This window comes from Myodes glareolus, chromosome 9 (assembly GCF_982192425.1).
Source record: "Myodes glareolus chromosome 9, mMyoGla1.1, whole genome shotgun sequence".
Taxonomy (NCBI): Eukaryota; Metazoa; Chordata; class Mammalia; order Rodentia; family Cricetidae; genus Myodes; species Myodes glareolus.
In genome coordinates, this window is record NC_142034.1 from 103,453,282 (window position 1) to 103,480,695 (window position 27,414).

Consider the following 27,414-nt stretch of genomic DNA (forward strand, 5'->3'; position numbering starts at 1 on the left):
CTCATGATAATCTCAGATAATTCATATAGTCTGAGTACAAGATGCTTGATAAGAAATGTTTCACCAAAGTTACCAGTGCTTATTCAGCCTTATCAGTGAGGCACGGAAAAGAGTGCCAACAAACCTGCACATCTCAAGATAAATAAATTGATAAAAAGGCCGGGGTGTGTGTGGGGTGGTGGTGGTGGCACATGCCTTTAATCCCAGCTTTTGGGAGACAGAGGCAGATGGATCTCTGAGAGTTCAAGATCAACTTGGTCTACAAAGCAAGTTCCAGGACAGCTAGGACTCAGAGAAATCCTGTCTTGGAAAAACAAAACAAAACACACACACACACACACACACACACACACACACACAACCCTGTACATTAATTTGTGTTTAGGATCATGCTTAAAGTATCCTTCTGGAACTTTCTCTCCTATGAATAGTTGTGATTCCCCCATCCAGAAGGTTCACAATCTGTTTGCATTTCTACTTTTCATGTGGTACATTTTATTTCTGCTCCACAGCTATTGTTGCGCACGTCTTACTTTTTAGAAAACTGCACCGGTTTAAAACGTTGCTCTTTCTTGCAGAAGGAAATTCCTTATTTCCCTGCCTTCATTTACCGGTTCATGTTTGGCTTTAGGCTGTTACTCAAAGTACGCACGCGCAATCCTGGCACGGTGGTCCCACCCCTCCAGCCCCATCATTGGCTGGTTCCGGCCGGCGCGCTCTTGATTGGCTGCCGCTCGCCAAGCCCCCGCTGCCCTTCAGAGTTGGCGGGAAAGTGGCGGTGGCGCAGCATGGCGGCGGCGGTGGAGTCGCCGCCCTCGGGTGGCCCCGGGGCCGTACGGCTGCCGCGGTCGCCACCACTCAAGGTGCTGGCAAGGCAGCTGCGGCGCCACGCGGAGGGAGGCCCAGGCGCGTGGCGGCTGTCGCGGGCGGCGGTGGGCCGAGCGCCGCTGGAGTTGGCGGTCGTGTGGATGCAGGGCACCGTGCTGGTGGTGGAAGGCGGCCAGGCGCGGCTGCGCGACCCGAGCGGGGCCTTCTCCGTGCGCGGCCTGGAGCGCGTACCGCGAGGCCGGCCTTGCCTGATTCCAGGTAAAGGGGGCCAGACCGGCTCTGCAGGAGGCTGTCCCTCGCGGGGGCGGGGCGGTCCTACCTCCAGTCATTCTTCCTCCTTCCTGTCCCAACCCCAGTCAGGTGACTTCCCAAACCTGTCGAATGACTGCTACACCTGTCACCACGTTCAAGAACGTAGGTTCCAACCTGACCTGGTGGTGCACACATTTCATCCCAATACTAGGAGACTGAGGCAGGGGGATGGCAAAGTTCAAAGCCTGTCTGAGCTACTGAGTTTGAGGCCAAACAAGGCAACTTAGTGAGAGCCTTTTTCAGAACAAAAAGTAAAGAGGGCCTGGGATGGAGCTCGCTGGTACAGCACCTCCTCGCATTGATGAGGCCCAGACGGCAAAAATAATAAACAAATAAATCAATGAAAATACGTCTAAGTTCCCGAGCTCCCCCAGTCATGCACCTAGTTTTGAGCTTTGGGTTTCTCTGTCCTAAGTTCCCTCCCCATAGATGTTCTTCATTTCCCCCATATGTTTTGAGAAATAATGTCATGGGAAATTGTGCATGTCTTTTTTCTGTTTGTTTTGAGGTAGGGTCACACGTAGTCTAGACTGACCTCAAATTCCTTTTATAACTGAGGGTGACCTTGAACTCCTGAACTTCCCACTTCCATCATTTGAATGCTAGGATTACAGACAGGCAAACGTTGTGCTGAGGGTCAAACCCAGGGCTTTGTGCATATTAGGCAAGCAATCTCCCAACTGAGCAGTATCCCAGCCCCACGCCTGTACATTTTTAATGTTCCCAAACAAGTGGACCTTCATCTGGGAAAGCCGCCATTACCTGGAGGGGTTGGGAACACTTTTCTACGTTTCCTACTGAGATAACATAACTGTGGTTCACAGTTCTTAAACAGCTGCTGCCTAGGGGTTTGTTGAAGCCCATCCCCTCAGGTTAAGTCTCCAAGACTTGTTTCTCATATGCTCCAAGGAGATGCTGATCTTGCTGGGTTTGAGGCTACCCCCTGAGCTACTACTGTGTCAGGACTGTGGTCCTGACAGCTTGACCCTAGCCTCTGGTCATGACACCCAAGTGTCCTGAGAACCTGATGGCCTAGGACACCCGCACTGGGCACCAGGAGTCTCACTTCGCTGACCAGGAGTCAAGGGAACGAATCATACATGGCGCCTCGTGGGAGATGCTAGGCTGCAGCTGTGACCCAGATAGACAAGACCCGCCTCTGCTTGACACTGGAGCTTCAACACAGACTCGGGTTTATGAAGGAAGCCTATGGATTCACCAGGTCTGCCTTTCTGGGGCTTCCTTCTCTGTGAAGTCAGGCCAGACTCTAAGAACGCTTTCTGCCGAGACAGTGTGGGATTGTCTAGATACAGACTAGGTTAGGAGTCTGACCTGGGCTGTTTTAAACTCAGACTTAGGTTACCTGTTCCGCGCTCTCTCCTTTCCTTCCCTCCCCTCTCCTCCCCTCCCTCTCCCCTCCCTTCCCCCTCCCTTCTCCTCCCCTCTCCTCTCTCTCTCTCTCTCTCTCTTCAGTCTTATTCTAATTTAGGACTAGCAACTAAATGGATTGTAAACCAAAAGTAGTTTACACACACACACACACACACACACACACACACAGAGTTATTGGAATCAAGCTCAGTGCCTTACCCACTGAGCCTATCTCCAGACTCAGCTTTTACATTTATTTTAAAACTTTTTGTCTGTTTTGTTTTGTGATGGATTTTTCTGTGTAGCCATAGCTGTCTCACTCTGTAGACCAACCTGGCCTCAGACTCACAGAGATCTGCCTGCCTCTGCCTCTGCCTCCCGAGTGCTGGCATCAAAGGCGTGCACCACGATGCGTTAATTGTACTGATCAAAAATTAGGTCACAATTCAAAGCCAAATTTAAAGCAAGATTTAGTTAAATACTGGCCAAGTGAATGGGCTCTGGCCAGGTCCTTCTCTGGTTTCCCAGAAAAAAATGACCCCAAGTCACGGCTTACATCTGTTGGATCCCGTCAGATCCAGTCAGGGGCAAGTGTTCATCTTGATGTATCTCCAGCCTAAATCCAGGCAAGCTTACAACCTGATGTATTTCCTGCCTGTGAACCTCCCATCCACCCAGCACATCCAGTGCGGATGGGGCAAACAAACTTGTTGAGGGGAGTGAAAACACGTGGCTTGTTATCTCTCATAAACAGCAGCCCCCAGCATCTCAGGAACTGTCTGTCCTTGGGCAAGGGGCCTGCAGACCAGAGGCGTTTTGTTTCATGGATCCCTAAGATATAATAATTAAAACTTAAGATGTAACTTTGGCTCTCACACGTGCCTGGCTCTTTAAAACTATTTTTGTTACATCTTATTTATTTTGAGTAAGGGTATATGTGTGTGTGTGTGCACACCATAATACTTAGGTGGGGATCAGAAGACGTCTTGAAGTTGGTTATCTCCTTCCCCTGTGTGGGTCCCAGGGACTGCACTCAGGTTGTCAGATTGGTGTGTCTGGCATTTATTTGGGGTCAGTAGATTCAGAATTAGGCACCTGTTGAACCATCTCACTGGCCCAGGTCACATTTTTGTTTGTTTTGAGACAGGGTCTCATACTGTAGCCTTGGGTAGCCTGGAGCTCACTAAGTAGATCAGGCTGGCCTTGAACTCAGAGATCCCCTTGCCAGAGCAATGGGATTAAAAGCGTGTGCCTGATACCTGGACTATGTTTTACATTTTGTGTTTTTTTTTTAAAAAAAAAACTTTAACTTTATTTCATGCATTGGTATAATGATGTCAGATTCTCTTGAACTGGGGCTACAGACAGCTGCGAGCTGCCATGTGGGTGCTAGGAATTGAACCCGGGTCCTCTGGAAGAGCAGTCAGTGCTCTTAACCACTGAGTCATCTCACCAGCCCCCTGTTTTACATTTTGATGTGTCTAAAAAAACAGTCACAATGTGTGAAAAGTATATGCAGTTCAAAAATCAGCATTGCAAGGGAAGTTTTATTGACGTGAAACACATTTGTAGTTTATAAAAGGTTAGTGTCACCATCTCACTGTAGTGGCAGAGTCCAGGAGCTGTGACCCACCAAAGCCTGACTTATGTAGTCTGGTCCTTTACAGAAAAAGTTGACTGTCCTTGGCCTTAGCTTTGGCTTTGCTCACATTCCATGGTTTTTGGTATCCCAGCTCAGGCAATGTTCCTTGAGGTCAGCCTTAGGCAGTGTCTCAAGCCTGGTGCCACAGTGGGAGTGAGCCTGGCACCCAGCAGATGTCCCTGTGTTGGACTGAGTCTGCTGGCCTCACCCTCTATCCTGTATGCCCAGGGGCAGGGCCCATGCTCTTTCCTCTTGCTCATTAATCATCTCACCAGGAACCAGGGATGTAAACAGGCCACTAAAACACAAGGTACGATTGTAGAAGTGCCCAGCCTGTATGTACAGGGGTGATGGCTCTTCCTTCTATTTGAGTGGCGCTCACAGTACCTGCTTGGTACTGGATGGTACAGTGTTTGTGAAGTAGAAAATTCCCAGCAAAAGCACGCCCTGTATTAACCATTGCTAGCCTCAGGAAACCTGAACTTTCAGCTGCAGAGCATAGAGAAACTTTTGTCTGGCTGGCTCAATAGTTCATCTGGTATTTATTTAGAGTCAGTAGATACAGAATTAGGCATAGAAAAAGGATACGTGTTCAAGGTTCAGAGGATTCAGGGAAGGCTTCCTGGAGGAGACAGCCCTGAAAGCTGCATTGTTGTTATCTGTAGGGACTAACCCTCTTCCTTGGGTTGTTGGGACTCATGATATTCAGTGTCAGAATTAGGACATTCTGTGTCTGTACAGTAGTAGATTGTCAGCACCCTCAAACAGCATGTTCAAAGGCGGGGGTGGGGGGGAAAGAAGGGCCGGGACAGGGCCCCAGAGGGGCAGCAATGGCCCGGAGGCAGGGAACGAACAGGGACAGGGCCCCAGGGGGGCAGCAAAGGCCAGGAGGCAGAGGACAGGGCCCCAGGGGGCAGCAAAGGCCAGGAGGCAGGGGACAGGACCTCAGGAGGCAGGGGACAGGGCCCCAGTGGGCAGGGTACAAGACCCCAAGGGACAGCTCTGAAAGGCTGCAGTTTAGGAAGGATCTGTTCACTCTAAATGACCTTGATGCCTGCTGGTTTGTTGCTGCCTGGCTCCTTCCTGCCCTGCCTCTAGGCCTCTCCAGTCTCTGAAGATACAGTGATGTTGGGAATTCTAGTCCTCATTCTGCAGACAGTGGTGCTTACACTGTGTTGTGATGGGGAGGCTCTTGGGCAGGAGTACTGTTAGTGGTTGGGAGGACATTGCAGTCGTCCAAGCAGGAGAAGGTGAAGGCTTGACCTTGAGCAGGGTCCTGTGAGGAAGAAGTGGAGGGCATCACGTGTCCCTGCAGAGAGATATGGGTGCATGGGCTAAGCACTGTAGTGTCTTCTGCCTCCAAGTTCCACAGAGCCGGTCTGCCTCACTGGTCTTCAGCCTTGTAATTCTAATGGTTTCATCTTCACCACCAGTTGGGGCCATGTACAGAGAGGACAGCCAGTATGGCACCCAGAGTTAGAGCCACAGATTCTCAGGTGGACCCTGTCAGGTGAAACATGGGAGGGATGGGCAACCTCAGGCTTGGCTTCTTTCATTCTAAGCACTGGGCTTGTGTGCAAACTCGTGCCTGATGGTGGAAGCCAGGCATGCAGGGGGCTGGCTGCATGCCTTCCCTGCCGTGACAAGGGACTTTTTACAAAATTGCATTTTGTGTGGTTTATGACTAGCCAAGTTGCGCTTTCAAGGAGAGGCACTTCCCCCAGGGAATGGGAAGTTGTGGTTACTATGTCAGATCATCCAGTGGCAGCCTGTTCTGTTGATTTCCCTGTGTGCCCAGTGTGGCTTGGGATAAAGTTGGGGGTGGCAGGGATTGGAACAACAGTACAGTGTGCTGTGGCTGGCGAGAGGAGGGGTGTGCTGATGCCTGGCCTAACTTTTTTGGCAGTGTAGGGGGAAAATTGGATTTACATTTCGGCTGTCAGGAAGTGGCTTTGCAGGAGTACCCGTCTTGTGAACAGGGACCAGTCACTCACTCTGGCATTGAGCAATGAACAAGACTGAGAGCATAGCTTGGGTTTTCTGCCCCTGCCTGGGGCAGTGTGTCTAATTATAACTCAGTGGGCTCCAGAGTTGCTTGCGTTCCAGAAGCATGACTGCTGAGTGAGCTGCCTGTTGTGTTAGCATATGAAAAGCAGATGCCATAGATGCAGATGCAGTCCTCCAGGTTAAGCGCTGACCTCATTGTGCATACATGTATCTGTTTTGATCCCTGACTGCCTTTGTTTTGGTATCTACTGTCAGGATTGTGTGAATGTGTGCGAATTCTTGTGTGGGAGTGTGCTTACAGATGCTGGTGTATGTTGAGCCAGAGGTACATCAAGTGTCTTCCTCGATTGCTCTCACCCTGTTTTTTTTTGACAGGATCTCCCACTGAACCAGGAACTTTCTGACTGGGTTGGGCATAGAACCCCAGGGATCCTACTGTGTCCATTTCCTTACCACTGATCACATGTGCATATGCACTGCTATGCTTTTTACGTGGATGCTGGGATATGAACTCAGGTCCTCTAGCTTGTATGACAAGCCGTTTACCAACCAGGCCCTACTCTCAGCTCCTCTTCCCCTTATTTTGCAGGGCTAAAGATCAAACCTAGAACTTAGTACATGTTAGCATGAGCTTTGCCTCTGAGCTGTGCTCCCCAAGCCCTAGATAATCTTTCTGTGTCCATCTTCCTTCTCTGATCAAGGTCTTGGAGTCAGGGTCTTTGTGGGTTGTCCCTACCTGCCATGGTGATGGTCATACTTTTTCCTCTCTTCCCAGGAAAGTATGTGATGGTGATGGGTGTAGTCCAGGCCTGTAGTCCTGAGCCCTGCCTACAGGCTGTGAAGATGACGGATCTTTCTGACAATCCTATCCATGAAAGCATGTGGGAGCTGGAGGTGGAAGACTTACACAGGAACATCCCTTAGAGCTGAGACCCTCTAGGAACATACGAACAGCTTTCCTCGGAGGGCTTTACACCATGTGGGTCTCGGGGACATCACAGAGATTTGATGACAACTCAGCCCTCCCTCTGCCCAGGGCTTTGGCTGCTTGCGGATGAGAAGCAGATCTCCGGCCCTTTTCCCTTTTTGTCATTTATGTGTGTTTGTTTTTCTCTCTGAGGCATATGGAAATCTCATGTTGCCGTCTCTGGCTTGGCGAGGGGTAACGCTTGCTTCTTTAAGATGCACCCTCTGGGTTTCAGTTACTGACAGTGGGATTAAAGTGTGTTTGTGGACACGAGGACACTGGCGCCTGTCTCCCCGTCTCCAGCCGCCAGCCCTGTGCAGCCAGGCTCTCTCTGCTCCAGTGCACTCATTCCTCATTGTCCATCTTCCTCAGATTCAGAAGGTGAGACCAGCTGTTAGAATGGTGGGAGTGGTCTTAGAATTCTTTGTTGAAATTAAAAATCTAAGGATGGAAACAGACTTTTTAAGTACCTCTGCTTCAAAACTTTTGCAGAGAGACAGCCAGAGAGTGAGTCCTGACCTTTCTACATGAAATGCCTTTCTGTTGGGATTGTACCACTGTTGGGCTTTGGCGTTGCTGTTGCCAGACTAGGTTCCTGTTCGGATGGGAGAGACCAAGGCAGCCCGAACTGTGTTCTTATACTGCTGAGCACTTTGCCCAGATGATCGATATTCCACCATTAGTAGCATTTCTGTATGGCTAGTTTTTAAAAATAAGCTTGTTTGTTTTAAAGACAGGATAACCTCAGATTCCAGACCTTCCCATGTCCTCTTCCTGAATGTTGAGATTACAGGTGTGCACCACCACGCTTGCCTTCTGCGGTACCAGGGATTAATCTGGGTTTTTGTGCATGCCAGGCAGACACTATTAATGGAGCCACATCTCCAACCTGAACTGTGGTTTGTTAAAACAGTTTTCAGAAAAATTGAACAGACTGTATAGTGTTCCCGAAAATGCCATTGAACCTAAAGCCTTGTGCATGTTAGGCAAACACTGTCACTGAACTAGAGTGCCAGCTCATTGATTTTTAAGACAGAGTCCTAATGTCTCAGGCTCCCGAGTGCTGCAGTCCCAGGCCCACAGCTCTCTTCCAGACACCCCCACACCTGACTAACCTGTGTCGCTGTGAACGTCAGGAGGTGCTGACCAGCAGATAATCTCACTTGACAGGAGAGGACACCCAGCGGTGATCTAGACTTGCCCCTTCCTGTCCTCCCCCCTAGAAAAAGCACCCAGGCCTTGAGCTAATTTGTTGCTCAGACAGGTCTCATAATATCGTCTTCCTGCCTCAGTAGCTGGGATTGCAGGCTGGTTCCTCCGGCCCTGCTTACATGAATGCCCTTTTGAAAAAGATTTTATTTTTAGGTGTATATGTGCGTGGGGTGCCTTTGGAGGCCAGAAGAGAGTGTTGGTCATTTATCAGCCCCATCCAGGCAGCTCACAACTTCTATAACTCCCTGTCGCTCCCGGGAATCTGATTCCTCTTTAGGGCCTCTGAGGATACACCCACAACATGGCATATAGATTCACATGCTCACAGACATACACATAAATAAAAATAAATTAAAAACATAATGAGAAGGCTTAAGACTAGAAATAATGAATGGCATTGGAGATGGATTTTGGAGTCCGTGGGGTCTCTTCCACCTAGCTACCTCTCAACTCCGCTGAACTCTAAACCGTCCAAAGTGTCTATGCCCTGGTCAGTCCCATTGTGAGACCTCTCACTGGTGAGATGCCAACAAACACCTGTGCCCTCCTCATAGGACACCAACAACAAACCAAAGTATGAGACCATTGGGATCCAGCGTGGGGAACCAGTGAGTTTACTGGGTTAACTTAGAAAGCATGGCTGAGGTGTTCTTACCGGAGCATGGTGACCTAACCAGAAAGTTGACCCCTGCATGGATGAGCACCTCCCCAGAAATGCACAGATAGAATCTCCTTCAGTTAGCCTTCCACAGAATTTACTCTAGCACCTCCTGAGACTGCAAGGCCATGTGCAGTGAAGGCAGAAAGACATACAAATGGCCGGCACGTGCAGGACAGAGTAGTTGGAGTCCCCTACTCCTCTGGGAGAATGACAGCATCAACAAATCCAATCTCAGGATGTCCTAGAAGTAGTCAGAGCTACTCTGAGGAAGATGAAGGAGGGTAGTACTCTACAACACCATGGAAACACTGCCAGTTGATTCATCTTCTGTGGGACCAAATTCAGGTCTTCTAGAAGGAGCGGCAAGTACTCTTAACTGTGAACCCCATCTTCAGCTCTCCAGATGCAGTTTTTCAAGTGGAGCCCATAGTTTACTGTTGGGTTCACTTGCACGCTCAGTTCTATAGGTTTTGCCGGGCACGTCATGACATATTTTCTATTGCAGTATCAGACAAAAGAGTGTCCTGCCCTAAAAGTCCTGTATACCACCCATGCACCCCTTCGCCCAACTGCCTCACTTTGCCTTCCCTGATGGGCCTGCCGTGTAGTGCCTTGCTGAATGTTCATGTGAGGCTCTGCCATGTCCTTTTCCTGCCAGAATACCCATTTTTCTTACAGGGCTCCACTGCCGGTCAGCACATACATATCCATGTATCCAACGTGCCCATTGAGTGATATCTTGTTTGCTGTTGGTCACAAATAACTCGTGGTACAGGTTTAGTGTGGAGAGTTTGCAGCTCAGCTAGGAGGAGTGCAGCTCCAGGAAACACGTCAAACCCATAGTTAGGCTCGTAAGAAACTGCCAAGCTCACATTATTGAATTAAGTTGTTCGTTTTATTTGATTTGATTTTTTTTCCTGAGGCAGAGTTTCTTTGTGTAGCCCTGGCTGTCCTGAAACTCATTTTGTAGTACAAACTGGCCTTGAACTCACAGCATCCCCCTGCCTCTGCCTCCCAAGTTCTGTGACTAAGGGTGCTAACATTTTCCTTTATAGATAAACCAAGTTGGAAAGTGATCTGGGTTTGACTGCTGAACATTTTTTTTAACATATATTTGTATTATTTATTTATTTCGTTTTTCGGGACAGGGTTTTTTGGTGGTAGTCTTGACTCTTCTGGAACTCACTTTGTAGACCAGTCACAGAGATCTGCCTGCTGCTTCCCCAGTGCTGGGATTAAAGGCATGTGCCACCACTGCCCTGCTTATTTTTATTTTATTTTATTATTGTCTGTGTATATGTGCATGTGTGTGCATATGTACATGCACGTGTGTGAGTCTAGAAGAGGGCATTGTATTCTCTGGAGTTACAGGCAGATGTGAGCAGCCCTATGTGGGTGCTGGATAGGAACCCAACTCAGTTCCTCTGGAAGAGCAGCAAGTGTTCTTAACTGCTGAACCATCTCTCTACCTCTAATGTATATCTTCTGAGCTACAGAAAATTGCAAAAATATACCATTATTATTATTATTATTATTATTATTATTGAGACAGGGTTTCTCTGTGTAACTTTGGTGACTGTCTTGGAACTAGCTCATGTAGACCATTCTGGCCTCAAACTCACAGACATCCGCTTGCCTCTGCCTCCCTAGTGTTAGAATTAAAGGTGTGTGCCACCACCGCCTGGCTAAGTCTTTATTATTTTTATTTATTTGTTTGTTTGCCTATTTATTTACATGTGAGGCATGATGTCTATAGCCCAGTCTGTCCTGGACCTCGTGATCCTCCAGCCTCAACTTCCTGAGTGCTGAGATGACAGGTATGCACCACTAAGCTTGGTTGATATAGTGGTGGGGATCAAAACGGACTTATTGAATTATAGACATACCAGGTTCCTATCATGAATGTCTTATATTAGTATAGTGTGGATGTTAAAACTAATTAACAAATTAATTCATAAGCAAATACTGAGAAGTTAGTACCAAATCTATAGTTTATTCTGGTTTCTTCTAATTTTGGTTTTGAGCCTAGTCTCCCCAGCCCTATTCTGGTTTCTTTATTTCTTCTTTCTTCCCCCCAGGATTCCACATTCTATTTAGTTGTCATGTCTCCTTAGGGTCTTCCTTGTCTGAAACACTTGATCAGTTGCCTTTGGTTGCATTGGAATTTAATAAACAGACAGACACACAGACGCAGACCACACACACACCACAGACACACACAAACAACACAGACAGAAAACATATAGACATGATCTACACACATACATACACAGACTATACACACAGAGAGACACAGATTAAGAGACACAGACTAAACACACACAGGCAACCCATACACACACACAGACTATACACACAGAGAAAACACACACACAGACATAGGCAACCCATACACACACACTGACACAGACTACACACACACAGACATAGGCAACGCATATACACACACCAACAGACTACACACAGAGACAATACACACACAGACATAGGCAACACATGCATACACATCAACACAGGCTACATACATGTAGGCAACATACACAGATGGAGGCAACCCATACACACACACCGACACAGACCACGCACACAGAGATAACACATACCCATACATAGGTAACACATGCATACACATCAATAGAGACTACACACACAGACGTAGACAACCCATACACACACACAGACAACACACACAGAGACACAGACTACACACAGAGACACAGACTACACACACACACACACACACACTTTTTTCAGCACAGAGCCCATGCTGGACAGACTCTACTGCACAGCTATAGCCCCAATTAACTTTCAGACAGAGTCTCATATTCCAGACTGGCCTCAAACTCCACGGCTGAACATGATCTTGAAGCCCTGACCACCTGCAGGTAATTCACAGTGCTGGATTTGCAAGTGCGTACCACTCCAGGCCTGATTCCTGTGTGCTAGGCAAACACTCTGCCTCTTGAACCCCAGTCTGAAATTGAATTTGATGCAGGCCACAGGATTTCTGTTATAGGATTCTTAGTAAAATGGTGTCCCTAAACTGTTTTACCCTAGAACAACTGTTGAACTGTGTGTGCACAAGCCTCCTCTGCGTCTCCACTGGAGAACTGGAAGCTGCTGACAGCTTTGCAACTGTGTCCTCACCTAACTCCTGGGGAATAACACCCGATGGATGGAAAAGTGTGGGCTGGCTGGAGGTCGCCGCCAGTTGGGGGAGGAGCGCTGCAAACGGCAGTGGCCAGCGGCTGGAGGCTGCCTTCCCAGAGCTGAGCCTGTGGTTTCTCTGCACATTCAGAACTCTCACTGTCGGGGCTGCCGTTTCCTCTCTGACAGCGCCAAATGAAAATGCATCCGGAGGCTTCAGCTCTTGGGCTGCCAAATCAAAGTCAGTTTATCAGCAAGCACCCGCCAGACCGTGGCTCTGGCGGCAGCCTGTGTGCCCGCCCAGCGCAGCTTCCCTTTTGAAATGCTCTTTTCTAAGAACTGAGAATAAGCAACCTAGGCTGTGACTTCACTTTTCTCGGAACTGCTTTACATTATATATATTTTAAAAATGCGAAACCATCACTTAGCTGGTTTTGGATTGCCTGAGTTCCCTAATTCTTTCTGTTGCATGTTCTTGTAAAGCTGAAGTTTTACCGCAAAATTCTGCAGGAGGGGGAAAGAATCTAACATGCGAGATAGGGGTGTGTCTTGTGTTTTCGCTGGCTTGTGTATGATTTAATGATTAAGAAGAAAAAGAAACTAGAAGAGCTGTGAAAAGTCAGGGATCAGCTCTGAGTTGTCTGCCCAGCTAGAGTTGGTGGTGGGCAGTTGGTCCACACTTCCCAATCAGCTAGCTACCTCTTGCAAGGATGAGAGGGAACCTGGGTGTAGTGGTACACACTGTAATCCTGGTATTCTGGAGGTAAAGGCTACTCTGGTCTGCAAGTTCCAGACCTTTTGTTGACATAGCAAGACTCTACCTAAAGAGGGGGAGGGTCTCCCGGAGCTGTAGATCAGTGGTGGAGTCCTTGCTTAGCATCAACGAAGCCCTGGGTTTTATTCCCAGCACTCCAAAAACCTAGGCATTGTAATCCTATATAATCTCAGCACTAAGGAGATAGAGGATCAGAAGTTCAAAGTCACCAGCCTGGGCTTCCTGAGAAACTGTCTTCAAAACAAAACAAAACAGGGTGGGGGAAAGAGTAGATGCATCTTCAGCCATATTTAGTCACAGTGACCTATATCAAGCACGTAATAGCTTTGAGTCTGTGTATAAAGACATCATCCTGGGGTTCCTCCCTTCTTGGGATTAGGGAACTGAAATACCGTCACACTGTGGGGTCCTGGTTCTACTGTTTTTTGCTTGATCTTGGGTTTGAAGGTTGGCCTTCAAAGTGGAGGCAATCCTTGCTTCAACAGGTGCTGCTAGTAGGTCCTTGGGAGGTAGCTGGAGTTAGCTCCCCCTTCTGAGTTGTTTTAAATTCTTGATTGGTACATCTGTCCCCCAGGGACTCGCACAGCACACGTAGATACTCAGTAAGTGCTAGCAACGGCCGAGTTTCAGGTTGAAGACAGGAGACACAAGCAAAAGCACCGTGATTGTGAACTATGTATGGCATTTGAGGATTAAAAAAAATTGTTTACTCATTTTTTATTTGCTTACTCATTTATGTTGTTTGTATTGTATAGGTGCACATTGCCTTGACATGGGTGTGGAGATAAGAGGATAAATTCTGGGAGTTAGTTTTTTTGTTTTTGTTTTTTGTTTTTGTTTTTTTGATTTTTCGAGACAGGATTTCTCTGTGTAACAGTCCTGACTGTTCTGAAACTCGCTTTGTAGACCAGGCTGGCCTCGAACTCACAGAGATCTACCTGCCTCTGCCTCCCAAGTGCTGGGATTAAAAGTGTACGACACCGTTGCCTGGCTTGGATTGATTTTTGATTTCTACCAAGTGGAATACAGGTTCAAACTCAGGCCATTAGGCTTGGTGACAAGCACCTTTACCCTCAGAGCCATCTTGCTGGCCTGAGTATGCGTTTTTTGTTGTTATTGGGGTTTCTTTGTATTTTGTGATTTTTAAGATTCACTTGACGGTGCCCATATGCATCCATGACACTGTGTGGAGGACCTCTCTCCGGACTCCACTCTCCCCACTGTGGGTCCTGAGGATGGAACTGAGCTCACTAGACTCCTACAGCAAATGCCTTAGCCACTGAGCCATCTCACTGGCCCTTGTTCATTTCTCATTACTCATGCTGTCCTGGGTGACCTGGTGAACCTCCTGCCTTCCCCTCCTGTGTGTAGGATGGGGGTTGTGCTACCATGCCTGCTTCATACAGTGCTGGATCTTAACACGGAGTTTATGCATGGTAGACACTCTACCGACTGAGCTGTGTCTCCAGCACTGCTTTTTGTCCACCCATCCCCCACCCACCCGCCCCCACCCCCGCCGCCACATTTCTTTTCTTTTTTTTTTTTTTAGACACTCTGTAGGCCAACCTAGCCTTGAACTTTTGGAGGTTCTGGGATCATAAGTATGCACTTCTGTGCTGCCCTTTGGGGCCTCGCGAAGCCCTTGCAGTAGTCTGAGGTGTTGCTGAAAGGCAGGCAAATGCTCCACGGAAAGGAAAGATCTGGACTATAAAAAGGTGGCTGCAAAGAGCAACCACCAATGTGGGGGAGGAATCTGGAGCCATGATCCCCTTGATAAAGTTCAATTGTGTACTTGGTATCAAGGTTTGTACTGAACTTCATTTACTTGGGGGGTGTATTCCCTTTCCACCACCATGAGGAGCAAAACCCTGTGTTGCAGCTCATCTGGTCAGCAGGCCACAGGGCAAGTCGTGAACTAGTAGGTGTCGGTATTGTTAGGGACACTCGTGGGAGCCAGCCCCTTCATTCTGCACTGTTAGTGCCTCAGGACGGTTCTGGAGTGGATTATAGCACCCCCTGCTGGTTGGTCCTGGACCTGTCTGAGCCATCAGGAATGGGATGAGGGCCAGAGACAAGAATGAAAAGCCACAAAATGAAGCAAAGGAACAAACAGGGCCACAAGAAGTTTCACAGTCGTCCACCCTGGGAGTTTTGCCCGTTGTGGCCAGACTGAGGTGGGGGTGGGGGTAGAGGTGGGGGTGGTTTGGCCACCAGATGGGTTCTGAGGAACTTGACATTCAACTCTAGCTTCTTATATTAAGTGGGTCACCTTGAATGAGTCACTTCATTTCTCTGAGCCTTATTTATCTATTTAGGTTTCTTGGGACGGGATTGCTATGTAGAAGCTGACCTGATGTAGCCCAGGTTGTCCACCAACTTGCAAAGATTGTCCTGCCTATATCTCTCAACTGCACCATGTCCAACACTTATTATTTTCATGAACTATGATTTTTACTGTTATTGTTATTGTCATTGAGACAAGGTCTCACAATGTAGCTCCAAATGGCCTGGAACTCACAGAGATCCGCCCATCTCTGCCTGTGGAGCCCTGGGATTAAAGGCGTGCACCACCACCTCTAGCTGTAAGCAAGCCCTCAGTCATAGTGCTACACTACCTCAGCCCCTCTGTACCGTTTGTTTTCAGACAGGGTCTCTCTAACTTTCTCAGGCAGCTGAAAATCTGGGGTTAAAGGTCTGAGCCATGAGGCCTATCCCTTTATAAGCAGTTTTGAAATACTATTATTAACATTGCTATGGGGCCAAAGAGATGGCTGAGAGGTAAAATAGCCTGCTGGGTAAACCTACTGACCTGAGTTCATTTCAAGAACCACAGAGCGGTGGAAGGAGGAGCTACTCCTGAAGGTTGTCCTCCAACCTCCGTAGAAGGGCAGTGGCCGGGGTTGCCCCCATATACACACACAATAATAAGTAAAATACAAATTAAATCAGATAAACTTATCACTATTATTTTGTGCTGGGGATGAGGCCTACAGCCTCACGTGTGCTGGATGAGTGCCCTACCTCTGAACCACATCCCCAGTCCTCTGGGCTTATTGCTGACCTCTGTAGAGAAGGATGATTGGGGTCAGGAAGGGTGAATGAGTCCTCTGCTAGGTTGTTTTTAGAATCCAAGCAGTCTGAGCAGGTTCCTCCAGAAGATGTTTGCTTCATTGGCCTTTGTCACCAAGCACTAGTGCCTGCTGGAGACAATGAGCGGGAGACCCCCGTTGCTTCCTGCACAGCTTACCTTGTGTCTCCTGCATGCATGCTGGCCCAGTTCATTGCAAGAATCACCCCTGAGGCTAGGAATGAGGCTCACTTGACAGGTACTTGTCTATTGTGCATGAAGCCCAGGTTTCTAGCATTACATTACACTGATAATGGTGGTGTATATAGGAGGTGGAGACCGGAGGATCAGAAGTTCAAGGCCACCCTCAGCAACTCAGTGGCTTAGAGGCTGGCCTAAGCTTATATAATTTTTTTGTTTTTTATTTTAAAGTTAGAAAAAAAATCCATTTTGCAACTAAGATAGCATTCACAGGTTCTGGTTAGGGTGCCATTCTTCCTGCCTTGTCTTCCCCTACGTCCCACAGGTGAAGTACAGTTATCTCATACCGAGGTCCCTGAGTGCCTCCTCCCACTGCACCACCAACCCACCCCCACAGGGGTCCTCTGTGTCGAGGTACTTGAGAAGTGGAGCAGGAGGACTAGAGATTTCAGGTTGTTCTTGGATACATTGTAAGTTAACATCCAGCCTGGGATTATATGAAACGTAATTCAAAACGTTTAAAAAAAAAAAGAAAAGAAAAAAGTATTAAGTGGAGTTGTGACTGCTGTTTGGGTAGAATATTTGGTTTGCCAGATGTTCTGGAACAGACATCTGGAATGTCTTGAGCTGTGTAGGGCGGTGGTCTCATGGAGTCGCCGATTCTTGAATGTGGCTGTGTGTCTTGTAGGGTTGCCAGACATGGAATAGAATAGACAGGCTGCCTTTCATTCCATCAGTATGATAGATAGGACACCTTCACAGTGGGGAAACCTGTCAGGCAGCTTTAACAAGATGATCCAACTTTAATGTCACATATCTGGGTGACCACCACTAAGACACCTGGGTAAGACGCCAGAGGCCCCAGGAGGCTGGGACCCAGAATCTTTTCACTCCAGAGCCAGGTCCAGTTCTCACACTGCTCCAGTAGAGCAGGAACAATGTCCCACGGGGACACATATAGTCCATAGGCACAGCAGCTAGGATGGGCACTCGAGACCAGTGGCTCGGAACTCTAACGCGTGGCACACTGTCGTGAGCAAAGTGACTTTAAAACAACAGATTTGCCTTCTCTGCTCCCATGAACCAAAGGCCTGTCAGAAAGCCTGGGTTCTCTGCTCAAGCTTACTGGAGGAAGTGTAGGTGTCAGCTTGCTGAGCATTCACCTTGGGCGGACTCAGGGAAGGTTTCATTCAGTTCATTGATGGCGTCTGGCCTAAGGACTTGTTCTCTAGAACCCTCCTCTGTCTTCATTTTAGGACTGTGTCCAGCTTCCTGTGTCTGGATTTCCCATCTTCCCCTCTAGGCTGGAGTTAAAGGTCTTCCTTTCTTTAAAGTGTTATGGGACTTATACTACAACCAGTAAAAATCCTCTCACTGGCTTTTGGATACCAGGAAGAAGGTGGGTCTTTCTAAGTGGGAGTCTTATGTTTAAATGATCTTAAGATCCTGCCTTCCAGAGCCGGGTGGTGATGGTGAATGCCTTTAATCCCAGCACTTGGGAGGCAGAGGCAGGCAGAACTTGAGGCCAGCCTGAGCTACAACAGTTAGTTCCAGGCTGGAGAGGTGGCTCAGCAGTTACGAGCACTAGCTGCTCTTACAGAGGTCCTGAGTTCAATTCCCAGTACCTACATAGTGGCTCACAACCATCTGTAATGAGATCTGGTGCCCTCTTCTGGTGTGTACATGCAGGAAGAACTCTATACATAATAAATAAGCCTTAGGAAAAAAAAAAAAAAAAAAAAAGCTAGTTCCAGGACAGGCTCCAAAGTTACAGAGAAACTCTGTCTCGAAAAACCAAAAAGAAAAATGAAAAAAAAAAAAAAAGGACCTTGCCTTCCATAGGACCTGCAAGCAGGACATGAGCATAAATAGACAAATAGTTAATGTGGGTCTTGGAGGCAAACAACAGTTTCAAATCTGAGTTCCTCCACCGCTCAGCAGGCTGTGAGCTCGTCCTCAGCTTAGACTCACCCTGGTGTCAGCGCACTGGCTAGGGCATGAATCCTGTTCACCTGTCGTGGGCGGGAGCAGCTCTGCTTTTCTACATGTTATAGCTTGGTTGGTAGTGTGGCCCTTTAAGGCCAGCGAGCTCCATGGCTCCTCCAGGATCTTGGCCTTTCCCTCTGGCAGGCTGCCCCAGACTTGGCTCAGGAAAGAAATGTCAACAAGTAAAGGCCTTTTCACAAAAGTGAGTGTGTAATAAAACACGTATCCAGTTCAAACATCAGTGCTATTGTGCGCATAGATGAGGTCTTCCTGAGGTGGACTGGAGAATGCAGCTAGCATGGTGCCCGCCTCCTACTTCAGGGTTGCTGGGAGAAAAAACATTAGTCTCTAGCTTTCTGATGGGAGCACTGGGTCCCGTTCGTCCCACACTGTGGGCCTCTCGTGCTGGTGCCCTGAAAGCCTTGGGAAATTATTTGTGGAGAAAGAAAGAACGAGAGGAATTTTGGGTAATGGCAAAGTGGCCATCTAGATCTGCAAAAATTCTGGCATGGGTGGTTTTATAGCTGATTGGAAAAACATGTTTTTTCCAAGTTAACTTAATCTTTTCTGTAGCATCTTGAGCCTTTTGTGTTCCTAGGGGCTTGCGGACATAACTATTCCTGGGTGGTCACCCTGGTGATAGAAGGGGCAAAGAACCCACTCTTGCCAGCATGTCTCCAGGTCCACCCGGGACCATGTTAATAGTCTTCCTGACTGGGGCATGGATGGGTGTGGGGGTTAGCAGAATGAGAGTCTTTGGGGCCTAGACAGGAAAAGGAAACCGACGATCCTGGAGCGCTTAGAGCTGAGGACTCCCAGCTCCCGTCCTCAGTGCAGTGCCCAGGCCCTGCTGCTCTTTGGCAGTTAGAGTTTATTTTGTTTTGAGACAGGGTTTCTCTTTGTAGCCCTGGCTATACTGGAACTTGCTCTGTAGACCAGACTGGCCTCTGACTCAGAGATCCACTGCCTGCCTCTGCCTTCAAAGTGCTCGAATTAAAGGCGTTTGCTCCCACACCTGGCGTGGCAGTTCTTTCCAAAGATATCTCAGTCAGAGGTCCCTGCTCTGCTTTGAGATTCTCTGGTGGTGAGGATTCTTGGGGACAGACGATTGGCTGACCCACTCTTGCACCCCAGCTCCTCTGGCCCAGACCCTGGAAACACAAAGACTTGAGGCTTGCATCTAACTGGCCTCAGTGCTTGGGCCGCAGTTCTCTTGGCTGCTGGGGTGTTATATATGAGTTTGGGGTAATGGTGCCCTGTACCTCCTGTTTCAGGATATAATGTAGGACATGGAGCTTGTCCATGGACAAAAGGCAATCCTGCCAATAGAGTCCTATGATTTTGTGGTTCCCTACCCCTTCTTTCTTGAAACCCCAGAAGAGACTTGGCAGGGAAGGAAGGGCATTTTGGATCCCTGAGCATGGTCCTGGGGGATGGCCCTCCCTTCTCTGGCTGTGAGTTTGAGCCACAGGACTACGGACGTGTTGGCCCCTTGCTGTGTGTGGCCAGCTGCCTCTGTCTCCTAGGAGCTGCTCCAGTGCTGGATTAGTTACTTTTCTGCTTGCTGTTGTGTATAAGCTGATAAAACCAAGTGAGGGTCACGGTTTGAGGGGACAGTCGGTCGTGGTTAGTCATGGAGGCAGCTGGTCACCTGGCTCCCACACACCAGAAACAGATGAGTGTGGGTGCTCCCTCATTTTGCTTTCCCCTTTTTACTCTGTTTAGGATCCCAGCAAATGGGATGGTGCCACCTTTCTAGAAACACCCTCAGAGGCATATGGAGGTGTTTCCAGTCAAACTGACGGTGAAAATGAACCACCACATAGGTCTTGTCCTGCTCACACAGGCTGTGTGTGAGTGACAGGTGTGCACTGAGGGATCCCAGTCACAGGACATGTAGCCAGCCCTGCGCCATCGCTGGCTGCTCCTTACATTCATGATCCACACCAGGTGGTGAGCAGAGTGCTGGGTGAGTTTCCCAGTGTGGAGAAGTTAAGGGAAGTCTCTCCATTCTTGCCTTCCTAAAGGGAAGAATTCAGTTGAGAGCTGCAGACCATCTAAGGAGTGAGCCTGGAGTGGGCTGCTCTGCGGTCGGGCAGCACAGTGGGCTCTGTGTGGTGAGTCTGCGGATTAGAAAGGTTTATGAATATTTATTAGGTGGGTATCATATTCATGAGGTAAAGTGACTCTTTCCCCCTCTCAAATCAGGTGGACTGGGTCGCCCTTTTAGAGTATTTCTTCCCATGATCCTCCAGGAAAGCTCACAGGAGGTCAAACCCACAATGATACCAGGGTCATGAGGACGAGGACCTGTGGGCCAATGTCCGGGACCGCTCGTCTGCAGCTGCAAAGATGTTTAGCTACAGAGGGGCGTTCTGACCGCTGGCAGACACAGCTAACAAGGTGCAGCTGTGGTTCTCTTGGTTCACTCGTACCCAGCTCCTCTCTGAGGCTTCTCCAAGCCCGTGGTCATTGCTGTCTGTGGCAAGTCATTCCATTGTTTTTAGAAAGCAGCTCTATTGTGAATGCAGTAAATTGTGAGGTGGCATAAACAGGAGCAGATCTTGTGCTGCCCATGGGACCTTTTGCCCTAACGGAGGGCTCCACGACCGGCAAGACTGTGCTTTATGCAAACACCGAACAGTCCAGGTGCTTGAGAACCTGTGATGCGTGGTTCCAAAACAGGAATGGCAACTTAATGGACAGGGCCATAGAACTGCTGCTGAGACTGAACGTTCAAGATGGGAGTGGTAGTGCGCACCCATAATTTAGCAATGGAGAGATGGAGGTGGAAGGCCAGGTTCAAGACCAGCCTGTCTCAAAAGTGGGGGGGGATGCAGCACTGCCAGGTGACCCCTCTACCAAGGTGCAGAGGGATAAGCCAACCCAGAGCAGGGTTGCCTTTGACCTTCAGTCCAGCACCCTGGTGCAGACCTTAGCTGTTCTCTCTAAAGAGACATCTCAGTGGGGGACGGTGGCTGTCAGTGACGGCTCGTGGTGCGAGCATGGGGACAAGTTTGGAGCCTCAGCCCCTGGGTAAAGTGTTGGGTGTAGCTTCTGTGAGCCTAGCCCCGGAGAGGCAGAGGCAGGAGGATTCCTGGAGCTTGCTGGTGCTCGAGGCTCAGTGAGAGACCTGTCTCAGAACAACACGGTGGAGTGCTGACCACTTCTCTGTACCGATGGATACATTGTAATGTGCCCACACTTAAGGCTCTGGGGACGTTGTGGAAGAAGGGACAGAAAGACTTTAGAGCCAAAAGATGAGGGAATTTTCTGTGAGACTGTTTCGTATCAAAGTCTGACCAGCATGACTGACTGAACATGAACTGAGCAGACAGTGACCGTAGACATGCCAAAGTGATAGGGAAATCCATGAGGCCTCAACTCTATACAAAGAGCTACAAGCAACCAAGGAATGGTGAGAGCAAGAGAAACAGTCTTTTGCAGGAAGAACACACCAATGGACTATCTGATTCTAAATGGTTACCCCTGAAAACAGACATCCAGGTAGCATTTTAAACTGAAAGGGTTATATTTAAGAATGTATATGTATAAATGCATGTAACAACAATTAATGAAAAAAGGGGCCATGAATTTGAGATAGCAAGAAGGGGTATATGAGAGGGTTTGGAGGAGGAAAGGGAAGGGGCAAAATTATATAGTTAGATTATGATCTCAAAAATAAAAGTGGAGAAAATATTACTGATTTTTATTAAGAATTTTTGGGATGCAAAAAATTCAGTTCTCTGAATTTTTAGGACACGTGACTGAATGATATTTTCTTTGCACTGTGAAGTCCATGTGACTAATTCTGGCCAATGCATTATGAATAAAAGTGAAATATATACCATCCTAAAAACTGGAGAGCCATAGAGGGACACCTGCCTTAGTTTATTTTCTTTTGCTGGGATAAACCCCATGACTAAGAACAACTTGGAGAAGAATGGGTTTGTTTCACCTTACAGCTTACAGCACATCACAAAGGGAAGTCAGGACAGGAGCTCAAGGCTGGGAAGAACCAGGAGGCCGCAGCTGACGCAGAGGCAATAGAGAAGTGCTGCCTACTGGCTGTTCACCATGGCTTGCCCAGCCTGCTTTCTCGTAGCACCCAGAACCACCCACAGAGGGCTAGACCCTCCCATATCAATGAAGAAAATGTACCATAGTCTTGCTGATAGGCGGGGACCTATCAGTTGAGGTTCCCTCTTTCCAAATGACTCTAGCTTGTGTAAAGTTGACATAAAACTAACCAGCACAATACCCAACATCAACACACACACACACACACACACACACAGAGAGAGAGAGAGAGAGAGAGAGAGAGAGAGAGAGAGAGAGAGAGAGAGAGGATTCCCAGATTTTCTGTGGAAAAGAACAGTTCCAGTACTGGATGACAATTGTATCCAAAGAGAAAAAGATTAGGGGTTGCTAAGGAAACAGTTTGCATAGTTTGGCATAAATGAATTTCTGGTGAGATGAATAAGAGTTCATTCTTCCAGATGGCAGACAGGAAGGGGTGCTTGTTCCTGGGTAAAGTGAGTCAGAGAGATGAGAGAAGCAGAAGGAACAGGGCCTCCAGGACTCTCTCTCTTTTTACTGGGAACCTACACCCTACTTTTTGAGACAGGGTTATATGCACAGGTTGGCCCCAGACTCACCATGTAGCTGCTGGTCTTCCATCCCGAGTGCTGGAGTTACTGGTCTGTGTCACCATGTTCATGTTGCCTGGGATCAAACCTAGGTATTAGTGTGTGTGGAACCCTTTCTAATTGACTCACTCAGTCCTGTGTCAAAAGGCAAACAGAGGGCTCTGATCTGACGAGGTGGAAGCGACAGGCAGCTATGCATGGGAAGGGATAAACAATGTCTCCAGAGCTGACAGTTAGGCCTGCTGATGGCAGAGCCATATCCTCACCCTGATTTCTTCTATGGGGCTCTTTACAAATTGAGGTATAGGCTAGGTGTGGGCACATATCTGTGATCTCTGCACTAGGGACGTTGAAGCAGGAGGATTACTACAAATTTGTGGTCAGCCTAGGCTGTATAGTAAGAACCTGTCTCAAAAACCTGATCTGTAACTCATGTGGCATAAATCACACCACTGTGAAGCATACAGTTCACGGGTTTCCATGTGTGCGCAGGCTGGGCTGTGGCCACCACTGTGTAACTGAGGTTCCTTCACACTGTCGAAAGGAACCCTGCGTTTTCTGCCATCCCAAACCTCCCACCACCGCCTCAGTCACTATGACTGCTCACCTCTGCATCTCCATCCTGTACATGGAATCAGAGTAGGTGGTGTCTTATGTCTGACTGCTTTCTCTGGGCTCCGTGCCACATTTGTGATGATCCGAACTGAACGTGGGTCAGTTCTAGGTTCTTGGTGGCTGAATGCTATTCTACGTGTGAGTATACTAAGTGGACATTTGCTTGTTGCAGTGTTTTGGGAACAGAATTGTTGACTCCTAATGAGGTGGTGGGAGTTCCCCAGGTAGGCCTGGCTTTAGGAAAGGATATAGGCAGATGTTAGTAAGAGTAGAATTTGATAAATCTCAGTAAGTAAAGAAAAGGAGAAAGAAGTCAGTAGCTCTTTTATGCAGCATGCAGGGAGGTAGGGCGTATTTATGAGGGAGTCTCTTTTCCCTTTGTGTGTGTTCACATTTGTATATATGATATGACACCTGTGCTGTCATGGTGCATGCATGGGGCTCAGAAGACATCCTCAGGTGTCGGTCCCCTGTGCTACTTGTGGCCCAAGAGCTCTGGAGCTTCACAGTCCTAAGAAAGCTCGGCCCAGCATTCCTGGGTTCTGGGGACTTTAATCTAGACCCTCATGCCAGGGCATATGCATTACTCAGGGGGCCTTCCCTGCAGCACCTCCGTCTTTGGATTTCCTTTGGCTTGTCTAGCTCTTGTGGACTTTGCAGGATTGTCGTTTCTGATTTTCTTTCTCATACTTCACTTAGCTGCCTTCTCTTGTATTAGTGGAGGGGTGTTTTTTGTTCTTTGTTTTTCTGAAGCAGGGTGTCACATTGCAGCCCTGACTGGCCTGGAGCTTGCTGTGTGGCCAGGCTGGCCTTGAACTCACGGCACTTCACCTGCGCCTGTCTCCAAGTGCTGGGACTAGTGCCAGCGCCATCATGCCTGGCTACTGGAATCATTCATGACCATTTTCTCCTGTAGCCTCTTTTGGCAATTTTGGTCTCAGGTAGTTCAGGCTAGCCACAGACTTGATAAGTAGCAGAGGAAGGCTGTCATCCTCCTGCCTCTACTCCAATCTCTATTGGCTTTTCTCTTATCTCCTAAACTGGTAGTTCTCAACTGTGGGTTGTGGCGCCTTTGGGAGTCCAATGATCCTTTCATAAGGGTCACATTTCAGATATTCTATATATCAGGCATTTACGTAACAGTAGCAAAATTACAGTTATGAAGTAGGAATTAAATTTTTTTTCAGGACTGGAGAGATGGCTCAGCGATTAAGATTGCTCTTCCAGAGGATCTGAGTTCAATTCCCAGTACCTACATAACAGCTCACAGCTGTCTGTAACTCTAGCACCCATCACCCTCACACAGGCATACAGGCAAAACACCAATGAAATAGAAATAAATTTTTAAAAAGAGCTGGAGAGATGGCTCAGTGGTTAAGAAGCTGGCTGTTCTTGCAAAGTACCCAGGTTCAATTCCCAGCACCCACATGGCAGCTTGCAGCTCCAGTTCCAGAGACTCTGACATCCTAGCACAGACACACAAGCAGGCAAAGCACCAGTGCACATGAAAATAAATAAAGATCCTTAAAGAATTTTTTAAGTTCTTAAGGTTTAAGAATTTTTAAATTTTTAAGGTGCTGGGAAATGAACTCAGGACCTGTGGAAGAGCAGTGAGTGCTCTTAACCGCTGAGCCGTCTCTCCAGCCCCATGAAAATAATGTTATGATGGAGTCAGCACAGCATGAGGAACTGTGTTAAAGGTTCGCAGCATAGGAAGGTTGAGGACCACGGCCTTCCCCTTTCGGTCTCCCAGCAGCTGGCCTCACAGACCCCTACCAGCAGACTGACCTGGCGTTTTCTTTAGTGTTTGCTCTTCGGATCACAACAGCAAACATGCCGACTCATGGTGGGTCCCACAGCTCATGTGGAACTGCTCTGAGAATCAGGAATAAAAAACTGGGATGTTCTGATGTGTGAGTGACCCGTGAGAACATGACGCTTAGTCACGGCAGCCATCGCAACGGCCACCTCTTGCTTGTTCCTTTTGTGGGAATGTCCTGAACAGAGGACTCTGTGGAAGTAGTTGGCCACTGGTGTCCTCTCACAGGGAAGGGGGAATGGCAGAGGTACTGATTAAGAGTCAGTCACAGACTCCTTTTTAAAAGGAAACTGTTTAAATTCCATCCATCTCTACAGTGTGTCCTGGTCACACCGTCTCCCATTCTCTCAGCTCCCCCACAGCACATCTCCCACCTCTTAACTTTAGGTCTCTTACTAAATCCAGTTAGTGCTACCCATATGCACATGTACACAGGGCCATACACAGGGCCAGAAGGGGCTACCAGTGCCCCCTCCTTAAAGAAGAGTGGCATGTCCCCCAGAAGCCATCAGCTGCCATTGGCTCCTCAGATAGGAGTTAGGTAGTAGGAGCCTTCCTTACTCCATGTTGGAAACTTTAACGTCTTTGATCTTTTGTGGGTCTCTGCAGGTGATCACAGAGGCTGTGAGTTCATGTATGTAACAGCCATGTCGTGTCCAGAAGATGGCATTTCACAGCACCCTCCCTGTGCTCCAGCACTTGTGTCCTGAGATGGTCCCTGAGCCTCCTGGGGCTGCAGAGTCAGGCAGCAGGGAATGTTCTATGAGTAAATAAAGCACCATTGAATTCTACACTTTAACTGTGTGCTTGTGGTGTATGTGTGTTCTGTGTGTACACTTATACGTGCCCCTCTGCGTGTGTATGGATCAGAGGATGACTTTGGGTGCCAGTTCCCACCTTCCACCGTGTGTTTGATCAGGCCTCCGTCTCCTGCTGCTGTTTCTGTGGATGTCCCTGTCTCTTCCCCTTCCCTCTCACCACAGGGACACCTACATTTCAGTGTGCTGCCATGCCCCTGTTATGTGGGGTGGGGTCTGAACGCTGGCCCTCATGCTTGAGCAGATGGGACTTCATCCTCTGAGCATTGCCCTGGCCTCATTTCTGTATTTTAAGCATGAATTGAGGCCAGCAGTATGATGTCAGTGGCCTATAAATTTGCTTCGTATTTAGGATCCTTTGTCTTCACCGTGAAAACTATTCTTAGAGGATGAAGAGATGGCTCAGCAGTTAAAAGCACTGACTGTTCTTTTGGAGGTTCTGAGTTCAATTCCCAGCACACACGTGGAAGTTCACAACCATCTATAACTATAGCCCCATGGGATCCAATGTCCTCTTCTGGTGTGCAGACATATATGCAGACAAACACTCATATACATAAATAAAATCTTATAAATACATAAACAAAACTATCTTAGCATCCCTCCCACCAAGTGCTCTGGGGTAGTGCATTTCCTCAAGTTGGTCTAATGTTTTATTTTGCTTGCCCCACCCTTTTTGAGACGTAGGCTCATTTCTGTATCCCACACTGGCCTCACTAGCTCATTGCGAAGCTGAGGGTGACCTTGAACTTCTGGCCCTCTCGCCTCTACCCTCCCTGCACTGGGATTACAGTCATGAGTTTACACCTGAATTTGTTTTTTTTGTTTGTTTGTTTTTTTATTTTTCTAGACAGGGTTTCTCTGTGTAACAGCCCTGGCTGTCCTGGAACTAGCTTGTAGACCAGGCTGGTCTTGAACTCACAGAGATCTCCCTAGTGCTGGGATTAAAGGCTGCCACCCGCCACCACCACCACCCGGCCTGAGTTTACTTCTGGTTTATGCCAACCTAAGGTTGGACTCAGGGCTTCATGAATGCTAGGTAAGCATTTTACCAACTGAATTACATCATCCCTCCTCCCTTTTAAAATTATCTGTCTGTGTTTGGGTTTGTGCACATACATGGAAATGCCCATAGAGACCAGAAGAGGGTGTTGGATCCCTGGAACTTGAGTTTCTGACATCTGTGTTCAGTGTTGGTGCTGGGAGCTCAACTCAGGTCCTCTGGAGCAGCAGCAGTGTGCTTTCTGTTGGAAACGAATATTCTTGGTGTTAAACCAAGAGGCACATGAACAGCTAGACAGTGGTGGCACACACCTTTAATCCCAGCCCTTGGGAGA

At 48.1% G+C, this 27,414-nt stretch overlaps 1 protein-coding gene across 3 annotated transcripts; it reads left to right on the forward strand.

The window, feature by feature from the left end:
• Window positions 1-745: 745 nt before the first annotated feature.
• On the forward strand, window positions 746-26,050 carry Rmi2 (RecQ mediated genome instability 2). 3 transcript variants are annotated; one of them, XM_085694556.2, is made up of 2 exons: window positions 746-1,086; window positions 25,869-26,050. In XM_085694556.2, exons 1-2 carry the CDS (start codon window positions 789-791, stop codon window positions 25,967-25,969), a joined length of 399 nt encoding a protein of 132 aa, XP_085550682.2. In that variant the 5' UTR covers window positions 746-788; the 3' UTR covers window positions 25,970-26,050. The 3 variants fall into 3 exon arrangements, with proteins under 3 accessions (XP_085550682.2, XP_085550680.2, XP_085550681.2); XM_085694554.2 differs by lacking the exon at window positions 25,869-26,050 and adding an exon at window positions 12,058-13,638; XM_085694555.2 differs by lacking the exon at window positions 25,869-26,050 and adding an exon at window positions 6,936-7,581 and having other exon boundaries at window positions 754-1,086.
• Window positions 26,051-27,414: the final 1,364 nt, after the last annotated feature.

Coding starts and splice junctions, on each gene's coding strand:
- Rmi2 (XM_085694554.2), top strand. CDS start 789: ATGGCGGCGGCGGTGGAGTCGCCGCCCTCGGGTGGCCCCGGGGCCGTA. Junction 1,087..12,057: donor CCGGCCTTGCCTGATTCCAG/GTAAAGGGGGCC, acceptor GTTTTACCCTAG/AACAACTGTTGAACTGTGTG.